The sequence below is a fragment of the Mirounga angustirostris genome, unplaced genomic scaffold (genome assembly GCF_029215605.1).
Source record: "Mirounga angustirostris isolate CCGP_5_RB_7025 unplaced genomic scaffold, mMirAng1.0.hap1 SCAF_5, whole genome shotgun sequence".
Classification (NCBI taxonomy): Eukaryota; Metazoa; Chordata; class Mammalia; order Carnivora; family Phocidae; genus Mirounga; species Mirounga angustirostris.
Window position 1 is genome coordinate 79,411,710 of NW_026991713.1, and position 25,985 is coordinate 79,437,694.

The following is a 25,985-nucleotide window of genomic DNA, read 5'->3' on the forward strand; positions in this document are numbered from 1 at the left end:
ATGAGGATTATAACGAAAGCAAACTTCCTCTTCTTTCTTTCAGAATTATCACTTCCTCTTCTTCTTTTTTATTTATTTATTTATTTATTTGAGAGAGAGAGAATGAGAGAGAGAGAACACATGAGAGGGGATAGGGTCAGAGGACGAAGCAGACTCCCTGCCGAGCAGGGAGCCTGATGTGGGACTCGATCCAGGGACTTCAGGATCCTGACCTGAGCCGAAGGCAGTCGCTCAACCAACTGAGCCACCCAGGCGCCCTATCACTTCCTCTTCTTAAACCTTCTCCTTCCTCCTCTCTTGGTTTTCTTCTTCATCATAGTCATTATCATTTTCAATATCAGATGGCACCACCATTTTTACCATTGAGAAGGAATTCCTAGGTGCAAATGGTATTCTCCAGGGCCGCGTATAAGAGGATTCTGTAGAACTTCTTGAGGCTTTCTTGGCGTTAGCTATTTGCACCCAGGCAGAAGTGTGGTTCTTGCGTCACCATTATGTTCCAGGCAAAATGCTTCTTTGCCATCCATATCTTAGTATAACCCCTGAATTTTCATATCGACCTACATGGCAGACATCAATGAAACAGCATCCTTTGGAGTTAGTTTGTTCATTTGTTCCTTCCTTCCTTCCTACCTTCCTTTCTTCCTTCCACAAGGAGAAAGCCTAAATCCGTTAACAGTCACTTGCCCTCCTCCCCTCCCCCAGGCCCTGGCAGACATGAATCTATTCTCTCTAAGGATTTGCCTATTCTGGACATTTCGTATATGGGCTTATAGAATATGTGGACTTCTGTGTCTGACTTCTTTCACTTAGCATAATGTTTTCAAAGTTCATGCATATGCTATAGCATGTATCTGTACTTCATTCCTTTTTATGACCAGATAATATTCCATTATGTGCATATACTGCATTTTGTTAATCCATTCATTATTTGATGGGCATTTGGATTGTGTCCACATCTTGGCTTTTATAAATGCTGCTGTGAACATCCATGGACGAGTTTTGGTGTGGAAATATATTTTCATTTTTCTTGGATAGGTACCTAGACTCAGAATTGTTGGTCATATGTTTAACATTCTGACAAACTGCCAGACTTTTCTGAAATGGCCACACCATTTTATGTTCCCCCAGCAATATATGACTGTTACAATTTCTCTGCATTCTCACTAACACTTGTTACTGTCTGTCTCTTTGGTTATAGCTGTCCTAGTTCATTTTACTAATTAGTAATGATGTTGACCATCTTTGCATGTGTTTATTGGCCATTTGACTATCTTCTAGGAGAAATGTCTCTTCAAATCTTTTGCTCAATTTTTAGTTGGGTTGTCCTTATTATTGAGTTGTAAGTGTTCTTTATACCTTATCAGGTATATGACTTACAAATATTTTCTCTCATCCTGTTTTTTTTTAAATAGACACTATTTTTAGGGCAGTTTTAGGTTCAGAGCAAAATTCAGTGGAAAGTACATGTTTCCATATACCCCTGCCACCACACAAGCACGACGTATCAACATTTGACACCAGAGTGGTACATCTGTTACACTGATTAACCTACTTAACATATTATTACCACCCCAAATCTGTAGTTTACATTAGAGTTCACTCTTGGCATTGTACATTCTCTGAATTTTGATAAAAGTAGCCATCATTTGACGTGCATCCAGTATTATAATATCATACACAATAGTCTCACTGCTCTAAAAATCTTATGTGCTCTGTCTTTTCATTCCTTTTCCCCCTCTACTCCCTGGCAACCGTCGATCTTTTTATTGTCTTCACAGTTTTGCCTTTTTTGGAATGTCATATGGTTGGAATCATACAGTAGGTAGCCTTTTCAGACTGGCTTCTTTCACTTGGCAATATACATTTTAAGGTTCTGACGTGTCTTTGTAGCTGGATAGCTCATTTCTTTTTAGCACTGAATAATATTCCATTGTCTGGATGTCCCATAGTTTGTTTATCCATTTGCCTCCTGCAGGACATCTGGTTCCTTCCATGTTTTGGCAATGACAAGTAGAGCTGTTATAGACATCTATTTCCAAGTTTTTGTGTGCATATTTTGGTAAATACTAAGGAGCATGATAGCTGGGTCATATGGTACAGTGTATGTTTTGTTTTGTGGGAAGCCACCAAACAGTCTTCCAATGTAGCTGTATCATTTTGCATTCCCACCAGCAATGAGTGAGTTTCTGTTGCACCACATCCTTGTCAGCATTTGGAGTCCTCAGTGTTTTGGATTTATTCATTCTAATAGGTGTGTGTGTGTGTGTGTGTGTGTGTGTGTGTGTGTGTGTGGTTAGCTCATTGTTGTGAGTGGCATCTCATTATGTAATTTGCAACTCCCTAATGACATGATGCTGAGCATCTTTTCATATGTTTATTCGCCACCTGTATGTCTTTTTCAGTGAGATGTCTGTTCAGGTCTTTCACCCATTTTTAAATTGGGGAATTTGTTTTATTAATGCTGAAGTTTGAGAGTTCTTTGTATATTTTGGGTAACAGTCCTTTATTAGATAAGTATTTCTGCAAATATTTTCTCCTTGTTTGTCGCTTGTCTTTTCATTCTCTTGACAGTGTCTTTCACAGAGCAGAAGAAACTGGTTTTCATGAAAACCAATTTATTAGCTGTTTCTTTCAGGGGTGGTGCCCTTAGTGTTGTATTTCTCTTGTATACTCCTGTTTTTCTTCTAGAGTATCACATTCATTTCCCTTTCCTTTGCCCTGTTTCTACCTTTCCATTCCCTCTTTCCTTGAGGATCTTCCTCCTAATCCATTTTGAGGGTTGAAATGCAGGAAATAAACAGAACTGTACAAAGACTCTCCAAATTTCAGTAGGGAATAACTAAAATGAAACCAAATGTTTTCAAGACCCAGAAGAATAAATTCCAAATGATAGAATTTCACTTGAGTAGCTACTGTCAGAAATTTATTTGGGAAGAACTCTTAGCTCACAGATGGTCTTTAAAGACCCTTCCCAATCTCAAGATTCAGGAGCCTAATTTTATGTTACCTGAGCAGTCATCTCCCCCAACTCATTTGTCTGACCAGGCTACTCTTATTGGGTTATTTAAAGACATTTAGATTTTCTTTTCTCAGGATATGAGGGTGTTTTTGTCCCTCACAGATTTTGTCTTCAATTCAGACTTCATTCCCTCAACTCAGATCACTGTGAAAATTCGTCTCATGACCCATGAAAATTTTTTCAGAAGCCCTAAGGAAGGTTCTTAGTTGTGAGTTCTTTCCTACCCTTTGAGGAGTAACTTAGTGAGTGTTGGAGGGCTCAGGCCAGGCCACTGGCTTTGGTTCACTTGGATTAAGGGGTGGCTAGTTGAATTTGGCGTTGAGCATTCACTACCACAAACCACTGCTCCCTTCTCCTTCTTTCCTTCTCCTCCTTCTTTTTTCTCTCCTTTTTCCCTCTCTTCCCCTTTCCTCATCCTTCATCAACTGTAGGTAACTGCACTCATCTCTTTGTCTGAAGGAAATGATAATATTCATCTTCCTGTCTTTCAAATTTTTGTTGTAAGATTAGTGAGAACAGCAATGACTTTGGTATCATGAGAAGCTTTGTGTAAATTGAAAAATATGGTTTGCTTACTGTTTCTGCATTTTTTTCCCCTATATCTCTACATTCCCTTATAATATGCTGTAAGTTAGTTAAGTGTGCTTTTTTCCTGATCAATAAGTATAGTTTATACTTACTGATTAGAAACAACTATTGTGGGGGTCAAACTACCTGGGGACAGTTTGCCAGACTTCTGCTTTCATTTAACTCTGAATTTTGGTCTCTGTAGAAGACATATAAGTCAAAGATGTCAGGAGCTACCAGTGCTTCTGGATTATGTGAGGCTTAGCACCTAACAGTTTTGCTCCTGCTTAGGAGCCCTGGGGTTCCTTTGCCCATTCACAGTTCAGTGGTGCTACCAATTTGCACACCATTTTCAGAAGACATCACAATGAAACCGCAAAGGAAATGATATTCCCAATCTTGGGATGGAACTTCAAGTGAATGTTTTGGAATGATTGGGTGTAATATCTCGTTGTCATAGTGGCCATTAAACACCTGCTTGTCGTTGGGGCATGGACTGCTTTCATCTACCTTTCAAACACTCCTTCTCTTCCCTACTTCAATTCAACTTCTTGTGATGGTACAGTGACACTCACTTTCTCTCTCTCTCTACTTCTTTTATTTAAAAATTTCATTTCTGGGGAGCCTGGGTGGCTCAGATGTTGGGTGTCTGCCTTCGGCTCAGGTCATGGTCCCGGGATCCTGGGATCGAGCCCCGCATCGGGCTCACTGCTTGGCAGGAAGCCTGCTTCTCCCTCTTCCACTCCTCCTGCTTGTGTTCCCACTCTCGCTGTGTCTCTCTCTATCAAATAAATAAATAAAATCTTAAAAATAAATAAAAATAAAAATTTCATTTCTTTCAATAAATATGTGTAAGTAATTATATTTATGTATGTAATTACCAATCTTATATTACTTTTGCTGTATCACTTTTTGGTTTCTTGTGCATCATATTCTTCCACAGGGATTGAGACTTGGTTCAAGTAAAAATATATAATTACCAATCTTATGTGGTTGCCAGCTTAAAATGGGGTGTTTCTCTCTCCCAATTATGTTCTGTCTCCCAATTATGTTCTGGGAGTTAGTTAGGAACTCTGAGACACTGCCATGTTGATTCTTGAATTTATGAAATCTAGATGATTCTACACACTATTTCTTCTCTCTGTTTTTTTAAATGTGGCATGATCAAAACTACTATGTAAATAGTTTTAAGTTTTAAGACAAGGTAAGGGAACACAACTATTATGACTGTTAGTGCTTTGATAATTTGCCCAGATCAAGCTGTCCCTCCAGGAGTGTGTGACTTATCACTATTGATAATAATTACCTTCAGGGCTGTCAGGCCTGACCTGCTTTCTCTGGATGATGTGAAACAGACATCTCCACGATCCAATGAAGAAATGATGGACAGATTTAAACCTTATCTCCTGATTAATTGGAGAATTTGATAAGAAACCTGCTAAAAGTAAATAACTTTGTACCTCCTCAATAGAGAGATGGAGATCTTCCAACTTCAAAGAAGAAACGCCAGGCCGGGGAGAAGATTATGTATACTTTAGTGTCAGTCCCACATGGAAATGACATTGCGTCCCTTTTTGAACTGGATGCCACAACTCTTCAGAGAGCTGACTGCCTGGTTCCAAGGTAAAAAAAAAAAAAAAAAAAAATATATATATATATATATATATGTACACACACACATAAATATATTGTTTAGCCATATATACAATAAACAATATACAATATACAATAAATAATAAGATTTCTTTGAGTAATTATAATGGTAGGTAAGGAATTAACATATAATGTTAATAGAATTTTTGTGATATCAAAGGAGCAAGCGTAAGTAAAGAACCACTGTGTAAAAATCATGCCTCTTTTGTGAGAAGATTCACATAGTTTGTTTTATTCTCATAAATAATTAAAATGTGCAGGATCAAAGAAATTCTGAAAAATTCATAAGAATTATTTATTCTTATTACTTGTAAGGCCTTTGGTTACTAACATGAAAAATGATCTAGGAGCGTTTCTATCAATACTTATATCATTTATTTCTATTATGTCAAATTCCAGCTTTCATTTATGCATTCATCCATTTGTTCATTTATTTAGTCATTCAGCCAATAAATTTTTATTGAACTTAACAGACATTGCCCTTGGCATTGGGAAGAGAACTGAACAAACTTAAATTCAAATGAGGCTGTAAGGCAATAGACAAACATAAAATAGGAGGCCAGGTAATATAAATGCTTTAAAAAAAAAAATTGCAGAGAGAGTTGTATTAGGTATGACTGTTCAGAAACAGCCTCTCTGATTTAGGACATTTGAGAAAAGACCTGAATGTTTTGAGAGATCAAGGCCTCTCCATCAGAAATGTTTCAAGCAGCAGGAACACGAAACAGAAAAATCTTAAAATTTATCAGGTGTGCTGAAGGACCAGCTAGGAAACCAATTGGACCTAAGTGAGTGATGGGTGAGAAAGTCGAACTGGTAATGAGGTAGCCAGGACTTACTGTCAGAGAATGTCTTACATTCTTTTGCTTGGATTCGATTATTTTAATTAAGCTCTTTTTGCCCCGCAACTGTCTATCTCCCAACAGTTGTGCTATGATGCACTATGATGCAGTCTCTAGGTGTTATCGAGGAGTCTTGCCCATATCATTAGATCTAGTGGGATGGTTCTAAATTGTCCTTGATAAGGCGCCTGGGTGGCTCATTCATTAAGCGTGTGCCTTCGGCTCAGGTCATGATCCCAGGGTCCTGGGATCCAGCCCCACATCAGGCTTCTGGCTCAGTGGGGAGCCTGCTTCTCCCTCTCCCACTCCCCCTGCTTGTGTTCCCTCTCTCGCTGTGTCTCTCTCTGTCAAATGAATAAATAAAATCTTTCAAAAAAAATAAATTGTCCTTGATAGAGCATTATTGTACTTGGCCTTGGGAAGATGGCAGTGGTTATACTGAAGGTACGTACAAGATGCAGACACCGTTGTGTAGGTGACTTCCAGGGAGCACTGCTGCATTAGCACTATCAATAAACTTTGCTTCCCAAGGTGTTACCTGGTTATGCTCGTTCATGGGAAATGCTGCCCAGTCTTGGCTTTATATCAGCCATCGCTCATGCTTTCCTGTTCCACTGTTATAAGCCTATAAAGAGATCCCATCTGAGGGTTTTCCCTGATCCAGGTTGCTGGCCTTCTCTTCTGAGTACTGGAATCTTCATCAATCCTTACTGTAACTTTAATCATTTTAGATTTTAACTCAGTAAAAATGGCGTCCCCCTTGAACTCTAACCAAGAAAGTTTACATAAGAAAATGATAAAAGAATCTCACTAGAGAGTGCACAGACCCATGATAAGTGGTTGATTAAAGGTAAATTTAGTGGCAAATGAGAGGTAAATTAGTGGTAAATTTCTGATTATTTGTACAAGGATTGGTTTGTGCTATTTTATATTTTTGAAATTCAGTTTTTATTGTATCTACCTTTATGAAGGAGCAGAACCATGATGCTGAGTGACTCGCTCTTTCCCGGAGGCCCTTGTTTTATTTGGTTCTGTCTTATTGACCTTAATGCTTTTTACCTCATGTTATATGATTTATTTATGCCTTATATTTCCTACCTAACTCTCAGCAACTTGGAGGCACAGAACTTACCACAATGCTTTTGTTTGAACAGATATTTTTACACATATTTGTTAAAGAAATGATGTTAATAAAAGATTCACTAAAATGATAATGTTTGAGTTGGATGAAGTTCTAGCTGTCCTTTCTCGGGTATTTCCTCACAGTTCACATACAGTTGATTCTTGTTTTCCCCAGTACATTGAATTAGCAAATACTGAGCCATTGTTCCTAGAAGAAATACGGGGTTAGGTTCCTGTGAGCCTCTGGTCACAATATTTTCATCAGTCAGTACCACATAACCTTGTGTTATGTGTATTTTTGTTTAAAGACACCTTATTTAATATGTATTGTTGATTCATTAACATCGAACTTACAGCCATCAGCACTATAACTCATGCCTGAATGAAGCTTATCTAACACGAGCATTTTCTCCATAAGGCACATTGCAGCCTTGTTCTTAGGATCACTGGACAGCACTTCAGCCCTGTGCTTGGGACTGTTTTAAGCAGCAAGCTCATCAGCAAAAAGCACAGAAATGTGGAGAAACGTACTAACTAGACCATGAAAAGGACGCTTGTTTATAGTATAAGCAGAAACGAGAAGGCAGAGCATTGCCTTGTTCAGCCTCACTGGGAATGTGCACAGTGGGGACTCAAATTTTTTGCCACTCTGTCCATGTCCGAGAAGATTGCAAAAATGCCCTGTTGATTTTGGGGTTACGAATCCATTTTAGTGAATAGGTGAATTCACAAGTACAGAATTGGCAAATAATGAAAATTGGCTGTACATACTTTTACATGCAGATGATTAAGCCGCAGAAGGGCCTATGATCAGACTCAGTGTTAGCTGAGGTGGCTACTCAGTCAGTGGTTCTCACATCGGCATTGCCTGGAGAGGCTGCTGAAAGACTCACTGTTGGCCCTACCTTCAGAGTTTCTGATTCAGAGAACTGGGATGAAGCCTCAGAATTTGCATATTTTTTTTTTTTTTTAAGATTTATTTATTTACTCCAGAGAGAGAGAGAGCATCTGAGAGAGCAGGGGAACAGAAGGGATAGAGAGAGAGAAACCCAAGCAGACTCCATGCCAAAGCATGAAGCCTAACACAGGGCTGGATCTCATGACCTTGAGATCACGACCTCAGCCAAAACCAAGAGTTGGTACTTAACCGACTGTGCCACCCAAGCGCCCTGAATCTGCATTTCTAATAAGTTCCCAGGTGATGCTGATCCTGCTGGGCTGGGACCACACTTTGAGAACTACCGGTCTAGGTAATAATACCACATGCTTTGAAATAGTCTTTGACTCAGAACTTTTTCTTAAACTAGACTGATCTATACTTGAGTCAATTACTAGTCTGAAATACATTCATATCATTTATGAAACTGTTAAAATATGTTAATATGTAAGTGTGCTAATTTTTTATAATCTGTTTTTTTGTATTTTGCTTTTAGGAACTCATATGTCCGGTTGAGGCATTTATGTACCAACACATGGGTAACAAGTACTAGTATCCCCATAGACACAGATGAAGAGAGACCTGTTATGTTGAAGGTAAATGTTCTTGAGTGGTTTAATTTTTAGCCATATGTTGTGTGATTAGGATCAGGGGGTGATTGACATGGTGCTTACAATCCATCTTTACCAATATTAGAGATTGTTGCAATTAATTTCATCACGTATTCATTCTGCCAGTTGCTTAGGTTGCTGAACTAAGTGGCTTGGCTGCTGGAAGGCTGTGATTCTGGAGGATGCAGCACACATACCCAAGTCATAGGAGCAGCATGTAGAGGGGCGCCTGGGTGGCTCAGTTGGTTAAGCGACTGCCTTCGGCTCAGATCATGATCCTGGAGTCCCAGGATCGAGTCCCGCATCGGGCTCCCTGCTTGGCAGGGGGTCTGCTTCCCCCTCTGACCCTCCTCCCTCTCATGCTCTCTGTCTCTCATTCTCTCTGTCTCTCAAATAAATAAATAAAATCTTTAAAAAAAAAAAAGGAGCAGCATGTAGAAGGGGGGGGAAGATTTCAGGAGTACATTCTCTCTACTCTGTTGACACTGAAGCAAAGGGCAAGTGTGAGAGGATATGGTTCTAGGTGGGCTTTGGGAACAAGGCAGGAAATGGGTGTAGAAAATCTGTGTATCCCTACAGTCTTTCATAGTGGAAGATGCATGTGGGAATTATTGTGTGTGGATGAGCTATTCCTGTCTTATACAACTGATCTGAATGGAAAAAACACATTGCAGATTGGAACTTGCCAAACAAAAGAAGATAAAGAAGCATTTGCCATTGTGTCTGTCCCGTTGTCTGAGGTCCGAGACTTAGACTTTGCCAATGATGCAAATAAAGTGCTGGCGACCACAGTTAAAAAGCTGGAAAATGGTACAATAACTCAGAATGAAAGGAGGTTAGTAACTTTTTAAATGGCTCTTAAATCATCAAGAGTCAGTTGTCAACTCTTGTGGTAAACCTCAAGTGAATGAATGACTCTAAGGGAATATTTAGAATGGTCTCCATAGCAGTACACCTGCTTCCGAATGAGCGGATCATGGTGAGTGAATGAAAATGGTGACATTAAAATCTGGTGGAATATTCACTTTTTCCATTTTAGCTTGGCTTGAAGACAGTTGTTTTTTTACTCGCCAATCTTTCCTTTTAAATGTTTCATAAATGACTTGCACTTCATTTAATATTTGGATTTAAGAGTTATAAAAGTCCTAAAAGAAGTTTTATGTTTTTGTATTCTTATTTATTCAAGACACATTGTCTGCTCCTGTACCACAAAATAAATATACTAGAAAACAATCTGCAAGGTATAGCACCCTGCCCTTATAACTCCCACAGAGAAACTGGATCCTCGATTCTTCAACTTTGGTTCTAGAGATAGTTGAGAAAGAGAATGCTACTGAGAGCTGTCAATTATATCATTCCTACTTTGTGTTGGTACTGTAAATATATTTTATCTACTCCTTCATATAGTCCTGAGATGAACATTATTCTCATTTTATGTAAGTGGGGGATTTGATCATGTGTGGTTTTAAAGCCTACATGTTTTCAGTGCACCAGAACACAAGCACTCTCTATATTTCCCTACTTGATGGTCTGCCACATACCTTTACATTTGAACAAGAAAAAGCTATTTGCCAATTTCCCAGGCATTCCTACATTGGAACTCTCATCACAGCTGGGGAGATGATAACTGGTATAAACACTTTGGAAAATAGTTTGACAGTAACTTGCAAAGTTAAAGCAATCACTCCTCATATAAGCAGAAGCATGCAATGCATGTTCTGGGACTAGCTCATTTCACATAGTGTAATGTCTTCTAGGTTCACCCATGTTGTCGCATGTGACAGGATTTCCTTCTTTTTTAAAGCTGAATAACATTCCGATGTATATGTGGGAAGGGGGGAATGAAGAGTTCTTGTTTAATAGGTATAAACTTTCATTTATACAAGGTAATCTGTTGTACGGCATTGTACCTGTAATTAACAATACTGTATTGTGCGCTTAAACATTTGTTAAGAGGGTAGATATCATAAGCGTTCTTACCACACACACACGCACACATACACACACTCCGTGACTCACCAATTCTTCTCCTAGGCTGCACGTTTTTGAACATCTGTCCAAAAGAAGCTCCTACATGTATGCACCAGGACACATGTTTAAGAATGTTCAGCCTTATTATCAACAACCCCATACTTAAAAATACATCCAATGTTCATCACCAGTTGAATAGGTGAATACAATTTTGGTAAGTTCATGTGATGGACTATAGTATAGCAATGACAATAAATGAACTACATCTATGTGTAACAACATGGATAAATCCAGTAAAATTCAGATTGAGCAAGAATTAGACATGGTTACATGCACTGTGATACTATTTGTACAATTCAAAAGCGAGCAAAATCAAATTCTATTTCTTTGGAGTGCTTAACTGCACTCCAAAGAAATAGAATGGCAGAACTCTAAAGAAATGCAAGAAAATAATTGTCACAAAAATCAGGATGGTGTTCCCCTTAGAGGGAAAAGATTCAAGGAGGCTTCTGCTGTGTTCCATTTCCTGCTCTGGGTGGTGGCTTTATGGGGTCCCCTTAGAAGTATTCCACAACTAAACATTTATGTTTTATGAACTTTTAGATGTATCTTATAATACAAAGGAACAAAAATGCAACTTGCCTTTTCCCACCCCTATCTGTAGAAAAACATCACAAATAGGCAAACAAATGGAATAGCTGTTTCTCAGCTTACTTTCTGTTCTTACCTCTGTTTTGCCCCTCACAAACGTGAATTTGAAAATAATTATTGTATATTCAATTGTACCCCAAACCTTATTGGAGAAAATAAATGAAGGCCAGAAGCTGAAACAACAGCCCTGCTCTTCTGGACTATAGACAATTAGATATCTGAGCTGGATCACAACGTGTGATGGAATCCAATGTGCAAATAGCACTTTTTATCTGCCTGTTATTTGTCAATGCTTCCTTTGGATGAATCCATTTCTTCGTCTCTGTCACTCACATATGCACAGAAATTTACTCAGCCTCACTTAAAAACTCTCCCTTGCTAATAGTAAGGTGTTTCTTGAAGAAAAGGACAAGTGAAGAGCAGATACGAGCCCTCCCCCGTTGCTGGTTGTAACCCCGAGCAAGTTGTTTGTCACTTTCTGCCAGAGAGAATCTTGACCCTCTCATGATTCTTAAAGGATGGTGTGCTGGACCCAGGGCTGACCAGGGTTCATGCATTTTTGTTTCTCCTGTTTCTTTCCCCATGTTTTAGAGTGAGAAACATCAAAGTGAAGAGAAATATGCCTGAGAAATACGAAGTTGCAATTATTGATCTTCATTTAGTAATTTTAGGAAAGTCATCTCCCATCAAAATTCATTCAAAGCTGCCTGTCAGTACAGTGGAACTTATTGGCATACTTGAATGCATTTACGTTATTTTCTCTGTTTTAGAATTCAGTATAAAATTCTTTCTGAAAATACCTCACAACTGTGACTTTTTTCTCCTCTGGAGAATGAGGTTATTATTAGATCTTCTTTTACTCAAAACCAGAAAGAATGAGACAAGGTCAGAGGGAAGGCGTTAGAATATTGCAGATCTAGCTCAAAATGTCTGTGTTGTTTGAATTCTCTCTCCTGGCTCCCCCTCTGCTCGCCCCAGGAATGGCCTCTGGAGGCGCAAGCTCCTATGCTATGCTCCAAGATCCTCAACCTCAGATATTTTTCAGTGGAATTTTCTGATCTTACCGTGCATAGTTGCACCAACAAAATAGAGAGTGTTGGGAACATATTAGGGGGTGGGAGAGGAGGTAGAATGAATGGGGGTTAACTGCTGTTCAGAGCTGGAAGAAGTGATGCATGCAATCATAAACCAGATTTTCTGCACCATGTTTTACCTCTGAGGGTCCAGAGAAAGATGTGGGCTTCCTCAGCAGCATTTATAGTTCAGAGCTGTAATTAATTCATGTTTCATGAACTCCTGGTATATGCCAGGCACGGGGACATGCAGCATGCACACACACTCATAATGAGGTAGTGAACAGCACAGACTATGGCCATGTTTTTATGCAGTTTACTGGTTTGAGGTTGGTTCTAATTCCTTGAGATAGAAACTCTCAGGATCTAGAATAGTGGTCATCTCACATGGAATCACCAGTTTGTTCATTTGTTTTTTTCAGATCAGATATCCTTGTAATTCAAAGTTAATATCTTCCTTAGCAACGTCATTTTTCCTTAAATTTTATTTGCCTGGTAGTACTATTGCTACAGTAGCTATCTTTTGTTGAGTATTTGTCTAAAGCCTCTTTTCGAATATCAGCTTATTTCAGATTTCCTGGTCATTTTGTTTTAGTAATGTCTCTCGTGAGCGGCAGAGAGCTAGATTTTATTTTTATTTTTTTATTCTTTTTAAATTTTTTTTTTAAAAGGTTTTATTTATTTATTTGACAGAGAGAGAGAGAGAGGGAACACAAGCAGGGGGGGTGGGATAGGGAGAAGCAGGCTTCCTGCAGATCAGGAAGCCCGATGCGGGGCTCGATCCCAGGACCCTGGATCATGACCGGAGCCAAAGGCCGATGCTTAACAACTGAGCCATCCAGGTGCCCCATATTTTTAAATTTTTTTAAAGATTTATTTATTTATTTGAGAGAGAGAGAGAAAGAGAGGAAGTGAGTGCACGGTGGGGGAAAGGGCAGAGGAAAATGGAGAGAGAGAGAGAATCTCAAGCAGACTCCCCGCTGAGCACAGAGCCCAATGTGGGGCTCCATCTTATGACCCTGAGATGATGACCTAAGCTGAATTCAAGAGTTGGATGCTCAATTGACCGAGCCCCCCAGGCACCCCCAGAGAGCTAGATTTTAAAAATCTAATCTGATCCCTTTCTTTTCTCCTTCTAGGTGGGCAGTTTGTTCTTTCAGTCCTCAGATTGATTTCTTGGGTCTTCAGAATGATTTGGTACTGATCTAGATGTGTTCAAGGGATAAGACAAGCATAGGGTCCCCCTACTACTCCACCATTTTAACTCCTCACCTAATTTGATCCCTTTCATCTGGAGCCCCCATCTTCCAGTAATTCTCCAAAAAGACCAACACAAAGGGAAAGAGGAGGGGTACCTGCTATATTCTCTAGCCTTTTAGAGAACACAGAGTGCTTCCTTTGGCCACGTACATGCAAATCTACAAGAAAGGTGATATTGTGAACATCGAGGGAATGGGCACTGTTCAAAAAGAAACGCCCACACATGTTACCGTGGCAAAACTGCAAGAGTCTACAACGTTACCCAGCATGCTATTGGCATTGTTGTAGACAAACAAGGGCAAGACTCTTGCCAAGAGGATTAATGCATATTAAGCACTCAAGTAGAGATAGCTTCCTGCACAGTGTGAAGGAAAATGATCAGAAAAAGAAGGAAGCAGAAGAGAAAGGTTCTTGGGTTCAACTGAAGCTCCAGGCTGTTCTGCCCAGAGAAACACCCTTTGTGAGAACCAATGGAAGGGAGCCTGAGCTGCTGGAACCCATTTCCTATGAATTCACGGCATGATAAGTATAAAAAAATAGAAGGCTTGAGGACAATAAGTAAATAAAAAAATAAAAAATCTAATCTGATAGCCTTTAAATTATTTTGCATTTAAGAAATAATGTGTTTAGGGGAGCTTGGGTGGCTCAGTCGGTTAAGCATCTGCCTTCGGCTCAGGTCATGATCTCAGGGTCCTGGGATCGAGCCCCAAGTCTGCCTCCCTACTCAGCGGGGAGTCTGCTTCTCCCTCCCCCTTCCCCTTGCTCCTTCTCTCTCTGGCTTACTCTTTCTCTCTCTCTCTCTCAAATAAATAAATAAATAAATAAAATCTTTCTCTTTAAAAGAAATAATGTGTTTGTATTTAGTCTAATTTTTTTCTTTAGTATAGCTTTTTTTCTTTTCCCTCTACTTTCTTGCTTTCTGTTAGATTGATAAAGTTTATATTTTCTCTCCATTTTTCCTTTTCCTCTACTGGTTTAAAAGCTTTAGGTCATGTTGCTAATCTTTAGCAATTGCCTTTAAGTTCTTGTCATACATTTTAACTGCATAACTGCATATTCTTTCCTATAAAATTTGAAGCTATTAGATATTTATTTCTTCTGCTCATGAGAGAAAAGCACCTTCTGCTCATGGGAGAAAATGCACTGATACTGTCTCATCTTCCTTGGAATATTTGTCTAGAACCATAGTTCTGTGTTATTTTTTTTCATTTAAAATTTTTATTTTATAATAGTTGATATCTACAAAGGAGTATATGTATCCTATAAATTATGATATATTATCTTTTTAAAATTTTTATTTCTAATAATTATTTTTACTATGAATTGTATTTCTTGATTCTCTTCTGCTTGCTATCTTCTGCTTGTTTTTATTTCTTGCTTCTCATTTCTTCTCTCTGGGTTCATTTTTCTTTTTGTTGAAATTTATTTAAAGTCATTCAGTAGGGTCTATGGGTTATAAATCTTCTGAATTTTTAAATATATGAAAATATATTTATTTTACTGCCACTCTTAAGTGCTACTTTAACTACATATAGAATGTTAGCTTGACAGTTATTTTCCTTTAGGATTTTAAAGTTATAATGTAATTATTTTCAGACATATTTTGTATTCATTAAGAAGTCTTTTGCTGATAGACTTTTTACTTTTTTGACCTTTTTTCTTTGCTTTTTGTTAATTTTGTACATTTTTTCTTTGTGTTTGATGCCCTGAAGTTTTACTCCGGTGTGTTTACAAGGAAATTTTTAATGCATTTTTTAAAAAATTGAGGTATGGTTGGCATACAACATTATATTAGTTTCAGGTGTACAACATAATTATTTGATATTTGTGTATATCATGAATGATCACCGCATTAAGTCTAGTTAACATCTGTCACCGTACAGACTTAGGGAAATTTTTTTTCTTGTGATGACAGCTTTAAAGATTTACTCTCATAGCAACTTCCAGATATATCATACAGTATTATTAACTATTGCTGCTATCTGTACATTACACCCACAGGACATTTTTTTATAACTGGAAGTTTGTACCTTTTGACTTTCTTCACCCATTGCACTCGCTCCCTACCCTTCACCTCTGGCAACCACCAATCTGTTCTCTGTATCTATGAGTTCATTAAAAAAAAATTTTTTTTAACGTAAGGAAGTTTAATTTTTTTTCCACCTGACTTTTAGGTATGCTTTTACTCTGTATACTTATATCTTTCTTTAATTCTGAAAAATTTTCAGCCATTTCCTTTCAAATGCTACCTCTTTATCTTTTCCCTCTTTGCTCTCTCTCTTAGAACTCCTATTAAATGTATGTTGGACCCTCTTAATTCATCCTCCTAATCCCTTAACTTTCTTTTTATAATTTTCCTTTTTAAATCTCTCTGTGCTCCTTTCTGGATTGACTTTTTTGATACTGTCTTACAAATCACTAATTTTTCTTAGAATGCGTGAAGAATAGTTTACCTCCATGAATTAGATTTTTATTTAAATGATTATAATTTTATTTCTCAGGTTTCTCTTGGTTCTTTTGTGTATCCACCTGTTCATTTGTATCTGCCTTTTTAAGATATGTTTGTCTTTTTCGTATATAAATACAAACTTTCTTTATCTCTTTGGTGATTGAAAAAGCTTATTTAAAAGTTATTTTGAAATTGTTCTGTTACTTGCATTTTGTTGGTAATGAATTGGCCTCTTGATATTTTTTTTTTAAGATTTTGTTTATTTATTTGACAGAGAGATAGAGAGAGAGCACAAGTAGGCAGAGAGGCAGGCAGAGGGAGAGGGAGAAGCAGGCTCTCCGCTGAGCAGGGGGCCCGATGTGGGGCTCAATCCCTGGACCCTGGGATCATGACCTGAGCCAAAGGCAGCTGCTTAACCAACTGAGCCACTCAGGCACCCCTCTTGATTTTTTTTAAAAGATTTATTTATTTATTTGAGAGAGAGAGCCCACAAGAGAGCACAAGTTGGGAGAGGGGCCGAGGGAGAGAATCTTCAAGCAGACTCCCCACTGAGCACAGAGCCCAACACGGGGCTCGGTCCATGACCCATGAGATCATGACCTGAGCCAAAATCATGAGTCGGACACTTAACTGACTGAACCACCCAGGCACCCTGGCCTCTTGATTTTTACATATGATGGGTCTGGCTTCACGTCCATTTTCATCATGTGCTTTGGAATTTGAATATGCAGGCTCTTCTTAGGTGGGTGGTTTTTGCTTTTCCTTTCTCTACATTTGCTTATCTCCTCTATCAGTTTCGTGGTTGCCTCCACTTGGCACGTCTCAGCTAGTTCAAAGCCAGATCTGAAATTGAGGACTAAGAGTCCATGTCTTATGGTAATTTGATGCTCAGCAGGTGGTGAGGTCCAGTCCTGTCTTGAGTTTTCTCTCTTCCTCCTACCACCGCATAGCCAGAGCTGAAAAGAGGCCACCAAGGTTTTAAGGTTCTTTTAAGAGGTGGAAAATCCCTGCTTTAATATCTGCTTTTATATCTTCAGCTTAGTTCCCTACCATGTGCTTTCAGTCCCAGTTATCTTACAAGGATTGAACAGTATCCTTGCTTATCGCCATGTTTTTCTTATTTTGTTCCTAATCCACAAAGCGTCTTATTTTCTTAGGTATATCTTTTAAAAAATGTATTTTATTTGTCATTGCTGCATATGACAAAGTCTCACAAAAAGGTTTTAGTACAAGCAAATTAATAAGATTGAGTGAATTAGTAGGACCAAACCACTTCTGAGTATAGAAGTGGAGTTTGATCTAAACTGAAAAAACCCAGTTGCTTTGCCACAGATGGGGTGCTTGAGGTGAAAAGCGGGGGGGAAAGGGTTTCAACAGTTTCAGAGGTTAAGAGACAAGACTGGTTTTCTTGCCTTCCATTGCCCAATCAGAGGAGCCAGGTGGTGTAAGCAGGGCTAATGTATAGTGATCCTCCATTAAGACTGTTAATTGTCTTGATCATCATTCCAGTAACTGTCCCCCATTTCAGGGCATTTGGAAGACTTTGAAGCAGAGTGATTTGTAGTTGTCCCACAGTTGTGCTTTCTTAGATGTCTAATCATCGGAACACACTTAACTTGAAACAGGAGAAAGAGAATATTAATAATTTTAAAAGAAAATACATATATTTATGGACTTAGAGACTGGACTTAGAGACTGAACAGATAGCAACTGAAGTTCAACTTCATTTCAATTGGTTGAAGAAACCTGAGCTCAAAATAATTTTTATTTTTAGGAATACCAGAATGACTTGGAAGATATTAAGTCACAATTTCAAAAGAAATTCACACCACATTTCAATGCACATGAATCATAGTTGACATTTCTGTGGTTGCCCCGAAAGGTTATGTGAGTGAATCCTACACAGGCACATTTTCAAAAAGACACAGATTGGGTTAAAATTTAAAATAGGTACCCCAAGAAAACATAGAATCTCTGGAATGTTGGAGTGGAATTTATGATTCCTGGAAATAGGCTGAAATTTGGCTGTAGGTGGCTAAATTCTGGATTAGGCCTTGTCCACTTGGTTCCAAGAAAGTTACATTCTCTTTTAGGAGGTAAATCTGGAGACAGATCCTCCATGTAATGTGCTTCTCTTCTCTCCATGCTGCCAATAAGCCAAATCAAAAGCTGTGAAAAAAAAAAAAAAGTGCTCAAGAAGGTGTGTAGATGAGAAAGTGATTTATTTCCAGGTCAGTCTCTGTTTCATGAAGCTACCAAACTTTAAAAAGAATGTCACTTTTTTTTCCCTTTGTTATGGAACCCAGAGATTGTAAAAAGAAAAAAGTTTTTGTTGCATTTTTGATGCTGGCACGAGGTTTTTGTCCACTTTTTTTCATGTATCTGTGTATAAAAAATTCTGTCCATTGTTTACTGTGAAATTAAGTATTACATTTTGAGGTAAACAAAAGAATTTGTATTGCTTGATAAACTATTAGCTTGTAAATTTAAAAGGTTTCTTTTCCTCAATTAACTTAATGGACCAATAAACCTATGAAAGATGCTTTCTTTAAAAAAAAAAAAATCTGGAGACAGATCAAAATGTTCCCTAACTGAATACATTCTACACTTTTCTGGATATGTTGAATCTCTTATAGTGTAATTTTCTTATTGATGTGATCATGATTGATCGTGCTAATAATAGTGAATGATTGTGCTGAGCTATATGGATACATATATGTATACATATTTGCTGGACAAAATTTTTCAAAAAATTAAAACAAATTTAAAAATTCATATAGAACATGATAAAGAGCAGACAGGAAGGAGGAAGAAGGTAGCTAAGGGAGGAAGGGTTTTCAAGATACTTCAGGTTCTAAATGCCACTGAAGTTCAAGTAATAGTTAAAATAATAACTAAAATGTAGAGTTAAAGGTGAATGTGTGTATGATTTTTGAATGCTATTTTTATAGATCAGGTAATAGTTCAAGAACAGTTCATTTTTTTATTATTTAAAACAATTCTTTAAGATTTTATTTATTGGGGCTCCTGGGTGACTCATTCGGTTAAGCATCTGCCTTTGGCTTGGGTCATGATCCCAGGGTCCTCGGATCCAGCCCCATGTCGGGCTCCTTGCTCAGTGGGGAGCCTGCTTCTCCCCTGCCTGCCGTCCCCCCTGCTTGTGCTTGCTCTCTCCCTCTCTCTCTCTGTCTGTGTCAAATAAATAAATAAAATTTTTTTTTAAAGATTTTTATTTATTTGACAGAGAGCGAGCACAAGCAGGAAGAGTGGCAGGCAGAGGGAGAAGCAGGCTTCCCGCTGAGCAAGGAGCCCCATGAGGGACTCGATCCCAGGATCCTGGGATCATGATCCGAGCCGAAGGCAGTCGCTTAACCTTAACCAAACTGAGCCACGCAGGCGTCCCTAGCTTAAGAATAGTTTAGAGCAGCTGATTGCTTGTGCTGAATCTGCTCACAGATAATTTAGGTTTTTCCTATTCTGTTCATTGGAGATGTAGAAGTGTGGTAAGGATTAGGAAATGTAGTTTGAGCCAATAATAGAAAAATAATTTGAATTTAGAAATTTAGAAATTGCGCTGTTCTCCCTTAAGCAGAAATACTCTTCTTTGCTGCTCAGTCATAGAAAAGGATCTGGTGGTGTTAGCCTATCAACTCATCTCCTCTTGGGGCTCATGTGGCTTTATCTCATAATTGTCTTTGCAAATACTTGATTAGAAACTCGAGGCAGGAGTGGGGGCTGGAGGAGCTGGAGAAGGCATGTTCTTTGTAAAGATTTAGGTAAATGTTAACTGAATTAGATATTTTGTCGATGAAAGAATTTCTATTACAAAATACTCTCTGTGTTCCAATATTTCAGTCCTTAGTGTTTATTGAAAAAAAAACCATTTTCTAAAATTAGAGTAAAATTTCCTCTTCGTTTTATGACAGGTTTGTAACCAAATTATTGGAAGACCTCATCTTCTTTGTGGCTGATGTACTTAATAATGGACAAGAAGTTCTGGATGTGGTTATCACTAAGCCAAACCGAGAACGTCAAAAATTAATGAGGGAACAAAACATACTGTCACAGGTGAATGTTTTCATGTAGTACATTTGCATATTTAATTTTTTTGAATTATAGCATCAGAAAGTCCTTGTGTTCGTTAACTGTTGCTGTGTAACAAATTACCCCAAGACTTTCATGGCTGAAAACAGCAGATACTTGTCTCACAGTTTCTGTGGATTAGGAATCTGGGAGTGGCTCAGGTGGGTGGTTCTTGCTCCGAGTCTTTCACAAGGTTGCAGTCAAGGTGCTGGCTGGGGCTGCAGTCATCTCAGGCTTGAATGGGAAATGATTCACTTCCCAGTGCACTCCCCACCCCCCTCAGTAAGACTTGCCTCAAGACTCAGAAGCTTCTCTCCTTAGAAATGCGGGGTCCAAGAGAGAACGAGGGAGGCCACCTAGATGGAAGCCACAGTCTCTTTTATAACTTAATCTGAGAAGTAACACCTCATTAGTTCTCCTGTGTTCTATTAGAAGGGAGTCAGTAGACCCAGCCCACGCTCAAGGAGACAGGATTGCATAAGGGTGTGAATCCTAGGAGGCCGGGATCCCTGGGGCCATCTCAGAGACAGCCTCCCGCAGATCTCTCACAAAACCTGCAGGGTCAGACTATCTCCAGGAAATGTGTTGGAATAATTTTCTAGGTAGAATTTCCAGGATAACTTGGGAAGTGCCATCTCCATCTATTTCCTACTTCTGTCGCTCTCTTCCCTAGGAAAGTAGGGCAGTCTATCCATCAGCTCACAAGTGCTCTATATAATATTCTAGTTTTTTTCCTGGAAGTTTAGAGCTGTACCTATACTATGTCTTTCTGAAATTGTTCATAACATACCAGTAAATTAATTCACTTCCTGATAATATGCGTATATGGGCATGCCTACCTTTATGTGTTTTTTTTATTCAGTTAATTGCTGTACAAAGTAATGGTCTTCTGCATTAATTGTGAACTCAAGAGAGATACTTAAAAAATAAAAAATCGTGTTATTAATATACGTGTTCTTGTGGAGTTGGGAAAGGAGAACAGTAGACATATTACCAATTAATATTCTATAGCTGATTGTCTGAAAATATAAAATCAACATTTCTCTCAAAAGAAAATAAAGGTTGCAAATCTAATGAGACAGAGGCTTTTCTGACGTTAGCATTCTTTTGTATAAAACATTTGATTTCAAGGACTTTTAGGACCTTGAATGATTTATTAATATTATTTTAACCAACATATGCCTAATCTTTCAGTATTATAAATATAAAAGTATAAAATACAAAATTCAAGGTGTAGTGAATATAAAATTATTGAAGTAACGTCAATTTGTCTTGCATTTCAGGAGCTACAAAAGATGATTCCTTTCTATTTTGCTTTCTTGTATTAATACCCATGCCCTTGTATGGGTGCTCTTTCATAGACAATTTACTCATCCTACCAGCTCATCCCTGGATGACCTTACCTGCTGTCCTGCTGCCTAAAAGATTTAGATTCCTCAATGCTTTTTAAATATTTCCCAGCTGCTAACCTTGGTATAATGTGAGTCATTACGTACCACCAGTTGCCCATGTTGCTCTCGATTTATTTGAATCCTGATACATTCATTGATTTGGCGACATCTTTATGTACCAAGAACAATAAATGAACTCTTTCCGAAAGAGGTTTAGAAGCAGTACTTGGAGGTGATTTTCTGATGTCAATTTCAGATGAAAAGTAAACGTTTTCTTTATATTATTTTGATTTTAGAAAGTTATGGAACACAGTAGAAGTAATTATAAAGCCTACAGAAATGAAACTATTTTTAGTTCATTTGAATATGTTCATGTAATTTGGTACAACCGACATCTTTATATTTTTTAATTTATTTTATTTTTTTAAAGATTTTATTTATTTGAGAGAGAGAGAAAGAGAGAGCACGAGCAGGGGGAGGAGCAGAGGGAGAGGGAGAAGCAGACTCCTTGATGAACAGGGAGCCTGACGCGGGCCGACCCCTAAGATCATGACTTGAGCCGAAGGCAGATGCCCAACTGACTGAGCCACCCAGGCATCCCTATATTTCTTATTTTAATAAAATGTAATTTCTAAACAAAATTAAGTATTTTATTTAAATGTTTTTGTCAATTTAGTGAATCCTTTAAATGGTATTTTTTTGTTTCTTAATATGTTGGTTCTGTATTCTAAATCTCCTTTTTCCTTTATATGAATTCTACTCAAATATTACAGAAGTGCTTTTGAGTCAATGTACTTATTTGTAAAACATACACCTCCATTCATCAGAATAGGTGGTTGTTTTTTTTTTTCCTGATAGGTATTTGGTATTCTTAAAGCACCCTTTAAGGAGAAGGCAGGAGAAGGCTCAATGCTGAGACTTGAAGATCTGGGGGACCAAAGATACGCTCCCTACAAATATATGCTGAGGCTGTGTTACCGTGTGCTGAGACATTCACAGCAGGACTACCGGAAAAATCAGGTTGGAGGCCACCATCTGTGTCTCTGCTTAACATTTTTGTTAAACATCTTTGCCTCTGTTTAGCATTTCAAGTAAGGGCAAGGTTCTTTGGTTACTGTTCTAAAATACATAAAGTAGGAATGGGAATTTCCACTCTGTAATGAAATATGCAAAAACGACCTGTAAGTATTTTGTGCTGACATATGTATTTATTCTTCCGTGTACAATTAGAATCTTTGAGGGAAGATGTCTGAGGTCTTCGTGCATGGTATTAGCTTTTGCTAGGCAGGAGGCATGCTGGATGTGTTATATAAAGAGGAGGGAGATATTCCTTGATATTTCTAGGAACATGTGAGGTTCTGCATCGTCACGTGTAGGCCAAAGAGTTCCTTGTCTGGTGGTGAAGATTGGCAGGTACTATCTGAAACATAAGGGAGAGGCAAAATGGGGACATGAGAGAGAAAAGGCAGCATTATGGGAATTCAGAAGAGACAGAGCTCAGTGTGGCTGGGGGAGCCCAAGGAGGGTGCTTGGAGCGGGAAGCATTTGAGGAGGATGAGACTTTTTCTTTCTTTTTTTTTTTTTAGATTTTATTTATTTATTTGACAGAGAGAGAGAGAGAGACGCAGCAAGAGAGCAGGGGGGAGTGGGAGAAGGAGAAGCAGGCTTCCCGCTGAGCAGGGAGCCCGATGTGGGACTTGATCCCAGGACCCTGGGATCATGATCTGAGCCGAAGGCAGATGCTTAATGACTGAGCCACCCAGGCGCCCCGAGACTCACTTTCATAAATTGTATGGGAACAGGAATTTCAGTGAAGAAGGGTCTATGAAGAGAGTGCTGGATGCTAGAAAGGGCACTTTTGTCCCAAGATAGTCCTAACTGTAGAGGACAGGAAACCTAGGGCTATAGCTAAAAGTTGCCAACGGCAAGTGAAATTTCTTTTAAATCTCCTTTTTATCTTAAAAATACACAGCATTTTGCAGTGTGTTTAATAATATACATTTGTTTAATATAAAATTGTTTAAAACTAATTATCGTATCCTAAATTAGCATCCTGTGTTTCTCTTAGCCAGTTTGAGAGAAGAGTGTGGACTCAGTAAGTTTTGTTGATTAGTTTAGTGGGAGAGAGGGTGGTTGAGGCAGGTCGGGCTGAACCACATAGGCCAGGATGTCAGGCCTAGAGAGTGGCATTTATTTGGGAGTAGTCAGTAGTGTTTACTGAGTGCTTACTTCCTACCAGCCTCAGTTCTAAGCACTTTTCATAACTTAACTCAGATAATACTGAGTTAAGATGAGGAACTGAGGCACAGAGAGGTTAAATAACTCGCCGAAGATTACACAGTGCTAACTGACACTGGAGCCAGGATTCAAACCCAGACTCTTAATCATCACACTGTGCCTCTTGGTAGTTTGAAAGTCTTTCGACAAGAAAAAAGAATCCGCTTTAAGAAAAATCTGTTAAAATATATTGGCTTTGAAATTCTATTTCAAGATTGAAAAAAGGTCTAAAAAGAATATGTAAAACAGACTCGTGAGAAGATAAATAATATGGCAAGGAGCAAAAGAGTGAGGAAGGGCACAATATAAACAAATCCTTAAAGACTTTTGAATATAATCCTATTATAAACAGCCTTCCTTGCAATTGGAAATACTGCCATTGGAATTCTTTCCCCCAGCTTCCCTGCATTCCATTAAAATGGAAGAAGAATCACGTTCCAGGACATTAAATGGTGGACCTTCAAGCACTCGGAGAATCAACGTTCCAGAAGCCGCCCAGTATTAAGGCTCATGTTATTCTGTGGGGGTCTGAGGTGGAGATGGGGGCTAGAGGTTGCTCAGTGTATGCCACCTAGCCTCATCTGTCTTCTTGGGTCTGGAAATATCTACTTTGCTAGATAGGCCACCACTCCACACACACAAGCAGTACCATGTTAGAGAGATTGAATCAACTGAAAAAACCAACAAGTCTACAGAATTTACCTGGTTCTCTGAGTCCCACGGGCTCACATTGTATGCCATTCTTTTTTTTTTTTTTTTTTAAGATTTTATTTATTTATTTGACACAGAGAGAGAGATAGCGAGAGCAGGAACACAAGCAGGGGGAGTGGGAGGGGGAGAATCAGGCTTCCTGCTGAGCAGGGAGCCCGATGCGGGGCTCGATCCCAGGACCCTGGGATCATGACCTGAGCCGAAGGCAGACGCTTAACGACTGAGCCACCCAGGCGCCCCTTGTATGCCGTTCTTAATTGTGCTCAGCCTCTGGAGGGGTCCCAGGGCCCTCCTTTCTATAGCACTGCCCTGGCTTCAGTGCCTGATCTCCTTGGGTTTGGTTGTTCAGCTAGTCCTTGGTAGATTCCCTGGGCAGCACATCTTAACTGATGTCCTTTCTTCATCTGGCACACCAAAATTTTCTCACTCCTTTTAGTTTTAGCTGAGGACTCCTGTGCCTAGTGTGCTGAGATGTGTGCAATTTCTCCTCTGAAAACATTCATCCTTCTGATAAGTGGAAACACACACACACACACACACACATTCAGCTCCTATAATTATTCCTCTTCTTTGTTCTTAGTTCACCTGACCCAGGCACATCACTACTCTGGGTAAATGATTATTCACTTTAGGGGACCTGCTTTTTGGTTTCTTTAGAGCATATGACTGTGGCGGGCACTCTTTCTCTCTTTTGGGATGTCTTCCCAAGGCATAGATAATTGAGCTGACAAAAGAGTAGAAGAATCACCAGCATCCACTGAGGGTTAGATTTTGTTTTCCCTTATGTTCTCATGCATGCTCCAGTTCAATCTCAGTGAGGGTTGAATAATGTTTTTCTCATTTCTTTTGAATCAGGAATGCTTTTGTTAAGCATAGAGTAGCTTTCTGATATTTTTAGAGCATGATTTTAAAATATAAGTAGAAATACTTTCTACTTTTTGCATAATTACCTTGTTTTCCTTCAGCCTCATCTATATTGTATAGAGTCCTAAGAGGGAGTTCTTTTGTGATTTAGTGCTAACCCAAGTCTTTAAGGTTGAGTGTCTGCTTATTATTATTTATAGAATTTGGTGACAACCTCTAAATTGATTTGATTTTTTATCAGTATCTTGATCTATTTATCAAACACCTTGGAGGTTTGCCTTATACTGGGGTATGATTACAATAGTCATAAAAGAGTGTAAATCAATACATGTCTTTAAAGTGATACACTAACAGAAGACATTTACTTTACTTAAATGGATACCCAATATAAAGGTATCATTTTGAGAGGCCACAAAATCACTGCTTAGAATATAATTAGATTTGTGCAACCTGTATCATTTTCAAGGAGTAGCTAGGTTCCAGTATATTTTACCTAAGGCA

General features: G+C 38.6%; 1 protein-coding gene across 6 annotated transcripts in view; it reads left to right on the forward strand.

The window, feature by feature from the left end:
- ITPR2 (inositol 1,4,5-trisphosphate receptor type 2) overlaps positions 1 to 25,985 on the forward strand; it is a 496,243-nt gene that overhangs the window by 133,739 nt on the left and 336,519 nt on the right. For all 6 annotated transcript variants that reach the window (XR_010411569.1, XR_010411571.1, XR_010411570.1 and 3 more), the window contains 5 exons: positions 5,061 to 5,212; positions 8,640 to 8,739; positions 9,429 to 9,589; positions 20,085 to 20,226; positions 22,491 to 22,652. Coding sequence is in view for 3 of the 6 variants with exons in the window: in XM_064591479.1 (XP_064447549.1) it covers positions 5,061 to 5,212; positions 8,640 to 8,739; positions 9,429 to 9,589; positions 20,085 to 20,226; positions 22,491 to 22,652 (717 nt within the window). In the remaining 3 variants the exon portion in view is untranslated. The remainder of the gene's footprint in view (positions 1 to 5,060; positions 5,213 to 8,639; positions 8,740 to 9,428; positions 9,590 to 20,084; positions 20,227 to 22,490; positions 22,653 to 25,985) is intronic.